The 13857-nt window shown below is 40.8% G+C and overlaps 1 protein-coding gene across 1 annotated transcript in view; it reads left to right on the plus strand.

The window, feature by feature from the left end:
* Window positions 1-1202: 1202 nt before the first annotated feature.
* LOC139422905 (AP2-associated protein kinase 1-like) overlaps window positions 1203-13857 on the plus strand; it is a 51153-nt gene continuing 38498 nt past the window's right edge. Inside the window, exon 1 of the mRNA XM_071174368.1 lies at window positions 1203-2005. Within this exon, the coding sequence (XP_071030469.1) occupies window positions 1846-2005 (160 nt within the window). The 5' untranslated portion in view covers window positions 1203-1845. The remainder of the gene's footprint in view (window positions 2006-13857) is intronic.

Raw genomic sequence — 13857 nt, forward strand, 5'->3', positions numbered from 1 at the left:
AAGTTGTAGAAACATTTCAAGGATGATAAATGGAAGCAGGATGCACCTGAGCTCAATTTCGTGTTTCATAGCAAAGGGTCTGAATACTTATGTAAATAAGGTATTTCTGTTTTTAATTTTTTATAAATTTGCAAACATTTCTAAAAACCTGTTTTCCTTTTGTCATCATGGGGTGTTTAGATTGCTAAGGATTTGTATTTATTTAATCAATTTTAGAATAAGGCTGTAACCTAACAACATGTGGAAAAAGTCCAGGGGTCTGAATACTTTCCGAATGCACTGTATGTGAAACTGATAGATGCACACACACTACATGTTAATGTTATTATATGTAAATAGTAAAGTATTTTGTCTGTAATGTCTTTTTCGTTATATGTCGGACCCCAGTAAGCATAGCTGTCGCCATTGGCGTCGTCTAATGGGGATCCTAATGAATCCAATCAAAAACAGGGTGGCGAATGTGCAAGGTGATGAGCTTGATGCAATTTTTTCCAATAAATATCGAGGGTCTTATTCTGGTGACATGATGATCGAAGCTTGGCTGCTGTTTGAAAAATATAAATAATATCGCTCACAATCATTTTACATTCATAATGGGGTAGCCTACGCACTTTATCTGCGAGTTGTTGGCTAGAGCGCATGTGCCAAGAAAGATTGGGCACATTTTCAATATAACAATTTTATGACAAAACCATAAGTAGAGTTGAACATGCGATGGAAACCCATTTAACCTGTATTTTTCATTCGGTAGCCTACATGGGAATGTAACGGTAAAAGTTGTATGTGCACTACGTCATCCCGCACTGCCTTTCATCTGTAAAAAGCCAGTTTGATAGAAACATATCTCTGGTGGGAAAATGTGCATATTTTTTATGCATTTGAGAGTATTCGCATTAAAATCTGTCGCAAATTGGATAGAAACCTAGCTATAGATGCTTCCCACAAGTGCCCCCCAATCGTAGAAATACAGATATCATGACTCCACTGCTGTAAGCCTTAGCAGGCAGCTGCTGCTGTGTTGATGTTGTCGTAGTAGCCGAAGCTTGTATTAGCCTAGCTGGCTATTATTTATCTATATTTTCTAACGGAGCTATCAAACCAACCTGAGATCGAAAGTATCTAGCTCCAATCGGTACACTCAGTATCGGAATGACCATTTCCTGTCAGTTTGATATTCATTTCCTGTTGCGAAATAGCTAGCTAGCGGTTCGTGTGCAGCCTGCTAGCCGTTAGCTAATTGTAGCTAGCTAGATGATGTGTTGTAGTAGACTTGAAAATAATCATATTTGCCGAAAGACATTGAATATGGAAGGATCGTGTAACATTTGCACGTTGCACCGGGGATATATTGCAACGGACATCATTTTTAGAGGATAACCTGGATAACCTTAGCTACATGAAATGTCATAAACTAGCCGCGGAGTTGGAGGGACCCACAACCCCCTGAACAGCTGTATTGATGGAGAAATGTCCTCCGAGACGATAGCAAATATAATACTGCACAAGGTTTAGCGGAATTATTATAGTCTGCTATCTTGTCTATGTATCTAGTCTGTCAAGCAAATAGTAGACGGGTCATTCCGAGATTGCTAGCTACTTAGTCAATGATGAGATAGCTAACTGCTGCCAGTGCTGGTGAAGAAATCACAGCTGTTTTGGCATCTGCAAACAACAAGACTGGCTGTGTCAGACAAACCTTCGGCCTTGTCCAGAAATACAAGATTTGGGAAACTGGCACAATACATACATTTGTGAAACTGGCACAACTGTAAACAAGGACATTTGAACAGTCTGTATCGAAGTGAGGATAATTTTTCCTGATCATCGAGACTTGACAAAACTATAATGAGGAAGTTTTTTGATTCATCTCGTCGGGAGTTGGTCAGTTCTGGACCTGCTTCTGGAGGGGGTAGCAGTGGATCCAGCCATACAGGTGGCAATTTAATTGGACGTTCATGTACAATTGGGCGGCACCAAGTCACTATTGAAGAAACAGTGGCCGAAGGTGAGATGTAGGAATTGATGCTTGTCTTTTGGAAACAATGTTTTGATGTTCATGTTGACTGAGAACATGTCATGTGACATTTCAGTCAGACAGCAAACTGCAACAATGGTCAACATCAATCAGTCATTACCAATCAGGTAGCTGCTGCATGAAATATGGAATGATGGAATTATTTTATGCTCAAGCCAGAGGCAAGCCGAGGTTTCAGTGTGATATGGCTACTGTATGCCATTGGTAAAGACATACTGTTGTGTCAACTTTCCACATGATGTACTCCTATTCCTGACACTCCTACATCTGACACACCCAGCCAATGACTATTTCACTGTAGATGGATAAGCCATCGTGCCATGTTGTTTGTAGTGTGGCTTTCATGGCATCAGTTTTGAGGATCAAGTGTGTGGCTGCTGCAAGATGTGACTTATGTCATATCAGTCAAATGACTGACAGCTCTGTCATTGTTGGAGCAGCATCTGCATTTGGTAAATTAATTGTCAGGAAATCCCCTTACGTATTAGGCACTTAAATGGACTCAGAACTGTCTGTGTTCGGTGTTCTATGAATTATTAAAATGAGTGACCATGGACTCAGGAACCGTCTGTTTTCGGTGTTCTATGAATTATTAAAATTAGTGACCATGGACACGAGAAGAGGCTCACTAGGAATGATAGCTAATTTTCAGGTACTGAAGAGCACAGAGAGAGATGTTTGGGGTGTCAAAGAATTTGTACTCTTAAACAAAAGCCAATTGGGCACATTAATCCTGGCATTTTTGTAATTTTGACAACCCAATACCATGCAGATCAAGTTGTTGATTGTTTGATATCACTCATGTAGTTGGTAGTGAAATCCAAAGAATCTGAAGATAATTGTACATTTACATTTGAGTAATTTAGCAGACACTCTTATCCAGTAGTGAGTGCATACATTTTCTTACTTGTCCTCCGCAAGCGCCATGCTATACCAACTGAGCCACACAGGACCATAATGCCTTGATGTGAGGAAGTGATGTGACATTAATCCCTGACTCCCTGTGCAGTGGTGTAAAATCACCTCTCAAAACAGTATATTTTTCTCATTAAGCATCTGGCTTGGATTCAATTCCATGTAAACTCAGTCAATCCTTTAAATTAATTAAAACATAGAAAAATAAATGGGCTTACTCTTTGAAAATGGCAAATGCATAATCTAGCCTAAATAAACACAATCTACATACAAATAAATGCCTGACCCCAGTTATCACATAACACTACAATTTTGTATCGTACACCTGAGTGAAAGGTGCAGTGTCTGCATTATCCTGCACAGTGGAGTAATTTGTGTGGATTGTGTTCACTGATATGGTAAAGATGTAGCCCTGACATCTTGTAAAATTAATTTACTTTGCACAACCTTCTTAAAGACTGCAACTTTGCTCTAACAACCTCAGTTCATGATGACAATGTTTCTATCACTTTCTCACATCCAATGCTTTTGTTGACGAGTAAGGCAAATTGCATCTCATGATTTCTGCCTATTCTGTCCATCCTTTTAGAGTGCCGCTTTGCAGTGCACACTGAGTCTGAAACATGGTGAATGGAGACAGTCTAGCCTATCCCTGCCTCAGTTTTAGCTCAGCAACTCCCACTGCAATATTGTATAGATCTACACAGTACACTGCAGTTTAAACACATTGAAATTCAACACCATTATGGTATAACATGTAGGCTATCAACATTGACTTACTGTAAATTCCATGCTAAGATAGTTAAGCTAGATATACTGTAAATTTCACAGCCTACAGTTGCAATGAAGATTACTAATTTAACATGATGCCACAAAGACAGTTGGCAGAAGATGACAAATAATGCTCTTATGGATTGGGGTGTATGGAATGGTTAGGCCAATTTGATTTCTTTACTTCAATATCTTGTCTTGTCTTCTAGTCATATACAGTTGAAGTCAGAAGTTTACATACACCTTAGCCAAATACATTTAAACTCAGTATTTCACAATTCCTGACATTTAATACAGGAAAATATTCCCTGTTTTAGGTCAGTTAGGATCACCACTTTATTTTAAGAATGTGACATGTCAGAATAATAGTAGAGAGAATAATTTATTTCAGATTTTATTTCTTTCATCACATTCCCAGTGGGTCAGAAGTTTCATACACTCAATTAGTATTTGGTAGCATTGCCTTTAAATTGTTTAACTTGGGTCAAACGTTTCGGGGAGCCTTCCACAAGCTTCCTACAATAATTTGGGTGAATTTTGGCCCATTCCTCCTGACAGAGCTGGTGTAACTGAGTCAGGTTTGTAGGTCTCCTTGCTCGCACACGCTTTTTCAGTTCTGCCCACAAATTGTTTATGGGATTGAGGTCAGGGCTTTGTGAGGGCCACTCCAATACCTTGACTTTGTTGTCCTTAAGCCATTTTGCCACAACTTTGGAAGTCTGCTTGGGGTCATTGTCCATTTGGAAGACGCATTTAACTTCCTGACTGATGTCTTGAGATGTTGCTTCAATATCTTCACATAATTTCCCCCCCTAATGATGCCATCTATTTTGTGAAGTGCACCAGTCCCTCCTGCAGCAAAGCACCCCCACGACATGATGCTGCCACCCCCGTGCTTCACTGTTGGGATTTTGTTCTTTGGCTCGCAAGCCTTCCCCTTTTTCCTCCAAACATAACAATGGTCATTATGGCCAAACAGTCCTATTTTTGTTTCATCAGACCAGAGGATATTTCTCAAAAAAGTTCAATTGTTGTTCCCATGTGCAGTTGCAAACCGTTGTCTGGCTTTTTTATGGCAGTTTTGGAGCAGCGGCTTCTTTCTTGCTGAGCGGCCTTTCAGGTTATGTCAATATAGGACTCATTTTACTGTGGATATAGATTTATTTGTACCTGTTTCCGCCAGCATCTTCCCAAGGTCCTTTGCTGTTGTTCTGGGATTGATTTGAACTTCTATCACCAAAGTACGTTCATCTCTAGGAGACAGAACGCAGGTACACCTCCAATTGGTACACCATCCACAGGTACACCTCCAATTGACTCCAATGATGTCAATTAGCCTATCAGAAGCTTCTAAAGCCATGACATAATTTTCTGGAATTTTCCAAACTGTTTAAAGGCTCAGTCAACTTAGTGTATGTAAACTTCGGACCCACTGGAATTGTGATACAGTGAATGATAAGTGAAATGATCTGTCTGTAAACAATTGTTGGAAAATTGACTTGTGTCATGCACAAAGTAGATATCTTAACCGACTTGTCAAAACTCTAGTTTGTTAACAAGAAATTTGTGGAGTGGTTGAAAAACCTGTTTTAATGACTCCAACCTAAGTGTATGTAAACTTCCGACTTCAACTGTAGTTTCATAATGAGACTGGAATCAAATAAAATGTTATTTGTTACATGTGTCGAATACAATAGGTATGGACTTTTACAGTGAAATGCTTACTTACAAGCCGTTAATCAACATTACAGTATCAAGAAAAATACATGTTAATTAAGAAATAAAAGTAATAAATACATTTAGAGCAGCAGTAAAAATCACCATTATAAGAGTATTTATTCAATCTTCCACTCTTCTATCCCCATTAATTCCAATGGCGGAATGCAAGCTACAACATTCTAAACTGAAGTCATGGCCACAAAAGGAAAAATCTGAATGTTCAAACTAAAACATTTTGAGTGCTTAAAAACAAATTATATGGATTATTGAAGCAAATTACAAGGTTTAGACAAACCCAAACTGCTGCAAACCAAATGCTAGCCTATTAGCATGAGGAAATATTGTCCAGATGCTTTTTTTCCAGGGGAGATTAAGTTTATAAATTGACTGTCTGGGCTGTGGGACAGTGGATGCACATTTTATAAGATGTTACAATACTAACTCTAGCCTACTTTTCATTGATTGCACTTCTGTCACTCGGTTGCGTCATGCCATTGTTGTGAAAGTTCTCAAAATGCCTCTGCCATATTACTGCTCAGTCATTCTGAATGGGGGCTAATAACTGTTTTGTCAAAATTAAACTACATTGGTCTGTAAATACAATGATGTAGGAGTTGGCAAATAATTAGTAGGAAACAACTTTGCCATCATTATGTCATCAAATTTACTTTGGAGTGATGGCAATGTTTACGACATGTAAAGTTAATCTGGCGACATCACAATAGCTACGTTTCCAGGTTTTCATGCAAATATTCAAAAATCCACATAAAACAATGCACATTTTCCCACCAGACATGTGCGTGGTGACGTACACTAAGTGTACAAAACATTAAGGACACCTTCCTAATATTGAGTTGCACCCCGCCCTCCCTTTTGCACTAATTTCTTTGGGGCATGGACTCTACAAGGTGTTGAAGCATTCCATAGGGATGCTGGCCCATGTTGATTCCTAATGCTTCCCATAGCTTTGTCAAGCTTACTGGATGTCCTTTGGGTGGTGGACCATTATTGATACACACGGGAAACTGTTGAGCGTGAAAACCCAGCAGCGTTGCACTTCTCGACACAAACCGGTGCACCAGGCACATGCTACAATATCCCGTTCAAAGGCACTTAAATCTTTTGTCTTGCTCATTCACCCTCTGAATGGCACACATACACAATCCATGTCTGAATTTTCTCAAGACTTAAAAATCATTTTTTAACCTGTCTCCTCCCCTTCATCTACAATGATTTTGAAGTGGATTTAACAAATTAAATCAATAATGTTACAGTCATCGTTGCATGAAGAAGTGACCAAAGCGCAGCGTGGTAAGTGTTCATGATTTATCAATAGAACTGAACCCTGAATAACAAAGAGAATGAACGAAACAGTTCTGTCTGGTGCAGACACAAAAAAAAACAAATACCCACAAAACACAGGTGGGAAAAGGCTACCTAAGTATGGTTCTCAATCAGAGACAACGATAGACAGCTGCCTCTGATTGAGAACCACACCTGGCCAAACACACAGAAATAGAAAACATAGAATGCCCACCAACTCACGCCCTGACCAAACCAAAACAGAGATATAAAAAGGCCTTTTTTTTTTTTTTACATATAAAAAAAAAAAATGATACCTTGATTTAACTAGGCAAGTCAGTTAAGAACACATTCTCATTTTCAATGACAGCCTAGGAACGGTGGGTTATCTGCTTTGTTCAGGGGCAGAATGACAGATTTTCACCTTGTCAGCTCGGGGGATTCAATCTTGCAACCTTACAGTTAACTAGTCCAACGCTCTAACCACCTGCCTCTCATTGCACTCCACGAGGAGCCTGCCTGTTACGCCTGTTACGCGAATGCAGTAGAAGCCAAGGTAAGTTGCTAGCTAGCATTAAACTTATCTTATAAAAAACAATCAATTAATCATAATCACTAGTTAACTACACATGGTTGATGATATTACTCGTTTATCTAGCGTTGGATATAATCGAGGCAATGCTGGGGATTGATTTAACAACAGCGCATTTGCGAACAAAGCACAATCGTTGGACGACTGTACCTGACCATAAACACCAATGCCTTTCTTAAAATCAATACACAGAAGTATATATTTTTAAATCTGCATATTTAGCTAAAAGAAATCCAGGTTAGCAGGCAATATTAACCAGGTGAAATTGTGTCATTTCTCTTGCGTTCATTGCACACAGAGTCAGGGTATATGCAACAGTTTGGGCAGCCTGGCTCATTGCGAACTAATTTGCCAGAATGTTACGAAATTACGACATAACATTGAAGGTTGTGCAATGTAACAAGAATATTTAGACTTGGGGATGCCACCCGTTAGATGAAATACCGAACGGTTCCGTATTTCTCTGAAATAATAAACATTTTGTTTTCGAGATAATAGTTTCCGGATTTGACCATATTAATGACCTTAAGGCTCGTATTTCTGTGTGTTATTATGTTATAATTAAGTCTATGATTTGATAGAGCAGTCTGACTGAGCGATGGTAGGCACCAGCAGGCTCGTAAGCATTCATTCAAACAGCACTTTTGTGCGTTTTGCCAGCAGCTTTTCGCAAGCACAGCGCTGTTTATGACTTCAAGCCTATCAGCCTAATGGCTGGTGTAACTGATGTGAAATGGCTAGCTAGTTAGCTGGGTGTGCGCTAATAGCGTTTCAAACGTCACTCGGTCTGAGACTTAGATTAGTTATTTCCCTTGCTCTGCAAGGGCTGCGGCTTTTGTGGAGCGATGGGTAACGCTGCTTCGAGAGTGGCTGTTGTCGATGCACTCGCCTCTGAAGGGCCTTGCGGTCGGGGGTTGAGCAATTGTCGTACCAGGCAGTGATGCAACCGGTCAGGATGCTCTCGATGATGCAGCTGTAGAACCTTTTGAGGATCTCAGGACCCATGCCAAATCTTTTTAGTTTTACTGAGGGGGAGTAGGCTTTGTCGTGCCCTCTTCACGACTGTCTTGGTGTGTTTGGACCAATCTAGTTTGTTGATGATGTGGACACCAAGGAATTTTAAGCTCTCAACCTGCTCCACTACAGCCCTGTCGATGAGAATGGGGACATGCTCGGTGCTCCTTTTCCTGTAGTCCACAATCATCTCCTTAGTCATGGTTACGTTGAGGGATAGGTTGTTATTCTGGCACCACCCGACCAGGTCTCTGACCACCTCCCGATAGGCTGTCTTGTCGGTGATCAGGCCTACCACTGTTGTGTCGTCAGCAAACTTAATGATGGTGTTGGAGTTGTGCCTGGCCATGCAGTCGTGGGTGAACGGGGAGTACAGGAGGGGACTGAGCACACACCCCTGGGGAGCTCCAGCGTTGCGGATCAGCGTGGCAGATGTGTTGCTACCTACCCTCACCACCTGGGGGTGGCCTGTCAGGAAGTCCAGGATCCAGTTGCAGAGGGAGGTGTTTAGTCCCAGGTTCCTTAGCTTGGTGATGAGCTTTGAGGGTACTATGGTGTTGAACGCTGAGCTGTAGTCAATGAACAGCATTCTCACATAAGTGTTCCTTTTGTCCAGGTGGGAAAGGGCAGTGTGGAGTGCAATAGAGATTGCATCATCTGTGGATCTGTTTGGATGGTATGCAAATTGGAGTGGATCTAAGGTTTCTGGGATAATGGTGTTGATGTGCGCCATTACCAGCCTTTCAAAGCACTTCATGGCTACGGACGTGAGTGCTACGGGTCTGTAGTCATTTAGGCAGGTTGCCTTTGTGTTCTTGGGCACAGGGACTATAGTGGTCTGCTTGAAGCAGAGGATCAGGAGGATAGAGTTGTGGTCGGATTTACCAAATGGAGGGAGAGGGAGAGCTTTGTACACTGTGTGTGGAGTACAGGTGATCTAGAATTTTTTTCCCCCTCTGGTTGCACATTTAACATGTTGATAGAGATTTGGTAGAACTGATTTAAGTTTCCCTGCATTAAAGTCTCCGGCTACTAGGAGCGCCGCCTCTGGGTGAGTGGTTTCCTGTTTGCTTATTTCCTTATACAGCTGACTGATTGCGGTCTTAGTGCCAGCATCTGTCTGTGGTGGTAAATAAACAGCCACGAAAAGTATAGCTGAGAACTCTCTAGGCAAGTGGTGTGGCCTCCAGTTTATCACAATATACTCTACTTCAGGCGAGCAAAATCTAGAGACTTCCTTAGATTTCGTGCACCAGCTGTTGTTTACAAGTATGCACAGACCGCCCCCCCTCATTTTACCGGAGTGTGCTGTTCTATCCTGTCGGTGCAGTGTATATCCCGCTAGCTGAATATCCATGTCGTCATTCAGCCACGATTCCGTGAAACATAGGATATTACAGTTTTTGATGTCCCGTTGGTAGGATATTCATGATCGTACCTCTTCTAGATTATTGTCCAATGATTTCACGTTGGCGAGTAATATTGACGGTAACGGCAGCTTTCCTAGTTGGCTTCTGCGGGTCCGGACGAGGGATCCGGCTCTTCGTCCTCTGCGTCGCTTCCTTTTGTGAATAATTGCTATGTCTGCCCTGTGGGGTGTTTGGAGAATATCGTGTGAGTCCTGCTTGTTGTTGTTTTTGTTGTTGAAGAAATCTTTGTCTAATCCGAGGTGAGTGATCGCTGTCCTGATATCCAGAAGCTCTTTTCTTCCATAAGATACGGTTGCAGAAACATTATGTACAAAATAATTTACAAATATTGCGAAAAAACCCCACATAATAGCACAATTGGTTATGAGTCAGTAAAACGGAGGCCATCTCCTCTGGCGCCAAGTTGTGTTAATAAGCGAGTGTACCCACTCTGGTGCCCACTCTGCTATTTGTGCAATGTTGGCTAGTGCGCACATATAGCCTAAATCAGGGATGTGTAACGGAACTCATCATGCGGGGCTGCAGTGGCTCCTGGGTGTACATACCCACATCCATACACCTCAGGTTGCGAGCAAAACATTTTTACTTTTTCTGCGCATTTTGCCATTGGGCGTAGAGAGAATCTAGCTATTTTCTAACTAATTTCCTGCAATTCTACACATTTTGCCATAGGGTGGAGGCAAATGTTTGAAGTTTTCAATATGATAACCAATGATCAAATAGGCCCTACCCCGGTCAGTAGTTCGACCATGCTTACTAGTTTAGATAGCTGGCCGTTAGACTAACTTATCAATCTAAAAACATTTAGCTGACGTGGGCTAATTGAGTGACTGCTAATGCACAACCAAATGTGGAAATTGTGTATTCGATTATTCTAACTCTCAACAGTAAGTTGAGATCCCGACTGAGTCCATTTGAATTGATTTTATTTAGATTTCATGTAATGGACATACACAAAATAGTCCAAATTGGTGAACTGAAATTTAAAAAAAAAAAATTAAAATGGAAAAGTGGTGCGGGCATATGTATTCAATCTCTTTGCTATGAAGCCCCTAAATAAGATCTGGTGCAAACAATTACCTTCAGAAGTCACATAATTAGTTAGATTGCACACAGGTGGACTTCATTTAAGTGCCACATGATTTTCCACAGGATCTTAGTGTATATATACACCTGTTCTAAAATGCCCCAGACTCTGGAACACCACTAAACAAGGGGCACCAAGTTGTGAAGTACAGATCAGGGCTGGGTTATAAAAAAAGATCCAAAACTTTGAACATCGCACGGAGCACCATTAAATCCATTATAAATCATGGAAAGAATATGGCACCACAACAAACCTGCCAAGAGAGGGCAGCCCACCAAAACTCACGGACTAGGCAAGGAGGGAATTAATCAGAGAGGCAACAAAGAGACCAAAGATAACCCCAAATGAGCTGCAAAGCTCCACAGCAGAGATTGGTGTATCTGTCCATAGGACCACTTTAAGCCAAACACTCCACAGAGCTGGGCTTTACGGAAGAGAGGCCAGAAAAAAGCCATTGCTTAAAGAAAAAAATAAGCAAACCCGTTTGGTGTTCGCCAAAAGGCATGTGGGAGACAACCCAAACATATGGAAGAAGGTACTCTGGTCAGATGACTAAATACAGGGAAATTGTTGAGGGAAACCTGTTTCAATCTTCCAGACATTTGAGACTGGGACGGAGGTTCACCTTCCAGCAGGACAATGACCCTAAGCATACTGCTAAAACAACACTTGAGTGGTTTAAGGGGAAACATTTAAATGTCTTGGAATGGCCTAGTCAAAGCCCAGACCTCAATCCAATTGAGAATCTGTGGTATGACTTAAAGATTGATGTACACCAGCGGAACCCATCCATCTTGAAGGAGCTGGAGCAGTTTAGCCTTGAGGAATGGGCAAAAATCACAGTGGCTACATGTGCCAAGCTTATAGCGACATACCCCAAGAGACTTGCAGCTGTAATTGCTGCAAAAAGTATTGCCTTTTGGGGCGTTATGCACGCACGAATAGTTATGCATGCTCAAGTTTTCATTTTTTTTGTCTTATTTGTTGTTTGTTAAACAATTAAAACTATATTGCATCTTCAAAGTGGTAAGCACTTTGTGTAAATCAAATGATACAAATCCCCCCAAAATATAAATTTGAATTCCAGGTTGTAACAAAATAGGAAAAATGCCATGGGTGAATACTTTCGCAAGCCACTATATATACAAGTATTCAGACCCCTTGCTTTTTCCCACATTTTGTCACGTTACAGCCTTATTCTTGAATTGATTAAATTATCATTTTCCTCATCAATCTACACACAATACCCCATAATGAAAAACTGAAAACAGATTTATAGAAATTTGAAAATGTATTAATAATAAAGAACAGATATACCTGTCATTACTCTCCTGTGAGGATCCAAGGATCAGGTTACAGGGGAAGAGCTTTCAATAGAGCCCCCTTTGCGGGTCTGGGGGGGGGGGGTAATAACAGCTCGCGTCGATTGTAAATTGTAGGCAGCAGGCGGTTCCTTGTGGTTTCTAGTTTGGGTGAATGGAATGTTTATTTGTTACAGAAGAGTTTGCCTCCCAAAACTTCAACATCAATGATGAACACTGGGACAATATATTTCAACATCCGAATGTTGGGAATGATAATAGGTGGAATATGGAAATTTGTCTATTTTGTGATGTCATTAAAATTGTCATAAAGGCATTATAACAAAACATTGCAATTACATTACTTGAAGAGTTTTTACACGGTGTACATCTGGTTTAGAGGTCGACCGATTAATCGGAATGGCCGATTAATTAGGGCCGATTTCATGTTTTCATAACAATCGGAAATCGGTATTTTTGGACACCGATTTGGCCGATTATTATTTATTTTTTTACACCTTTATTTCATCTTTATTTAACTAGGCAAGTCAGTTAAGAACACATTCTTATTTTCACCTTGTCAGCTCGGGGGATTCAATCTTGCAACCTTACAGTTAACTAGTCCAACACTCTAACCACCTGCCTCCATTGCACTCCACAAGTAGACTGCCTGTTACGCGAATGCAGTAAGCCAAGGTAAGTTGCTAGCTAGCATTTAAATTAGCTTATAAAAAACAATCAATTAATCATAATCACTAGTTAACTACACATGGTTGATGATATTACTAGTTTATCTAGCGTGTCCTACATTGCATGTAATTGATGCGGTGCGTATCGTTGCTCCAATGTGTACCTAACCATGAACATCAATGCCCTTCTTAACATCAATACACAGAAGTATATATTTTTAAACCTGCATATTTAGCTAAAATATATCCAGGATAGCAGGCAATATTAACCCGGTGGAATTGTGTCACTTCTCTTGCGTTCATTGCACGCAGAGTCAGTGTATATGCAACAGTTTGGGCCGCCTAATTTGTCAGAATGTTACGTAATTATGACATAACATTGAAGGTTGTGCAATGTAACTGGAATATTTTGACTAATGGATGCCACCCCTTAGATAAAATACAGAACGATTACGTATTTCACTGAAAGAATAAACTTCTTGTTTTCGAGATAATAGTTTCCGGATTTGACCATATTAATGACCCTAAGGCTCGTATTTCTGTGTGTTATTATGTTATAATTAAGTCTATGATTTGATAGAGCAGTCTGACTGAGCGATGGTAGGCACCAGCAGGCTCGTAAGCATTCATTCAAACAGCACTTTCGTGCGTTTTGCCAGCAGCTCTTCGTTGTGCGTCAAGCATTGCGCTGTTTATGACTTCAAGCCTATCAACTCCCGAGATTAGGCTCGTGTAACTGATGTGAAATGGCTAGCTAGTTAGCGGGGTGCGCGCTAATAGCGTTTCAAACGTTACTCGCTCTGAGACTTGGAGTGGTTATTCCCCTTGCTCTGCATGGGTAACACTGCTTCAAGGGTGGCTGTTGTTGTTGTGTTCCTGGTTCGAGCCCAGGGAGGAGCGAGGAGAGGTTAATGAAATACAAATGGTATAGAGAGAAATAGTCCTATAATTCCTATAATAACTACAACCTAAAACTTCTTACCTGGGAATATTGAAGACTCA

The sequence above is a fragment of the Oncorhynchus clarkii genome, chromosome 12, assembly GCF_045791955.1.
Source record: "Oncorhynchus clarkii lewisi isolate Uvic-CL-2024 chromosome 12, UVic_Ocla_1.0, whole genome shotgun sequence".
NCBI lineage: Eukaryota > Metazoa > Chordata > Actinopteri > Salmoniformes > Salmonidae > Oncorhynchus > Oncorhynchus clarkii.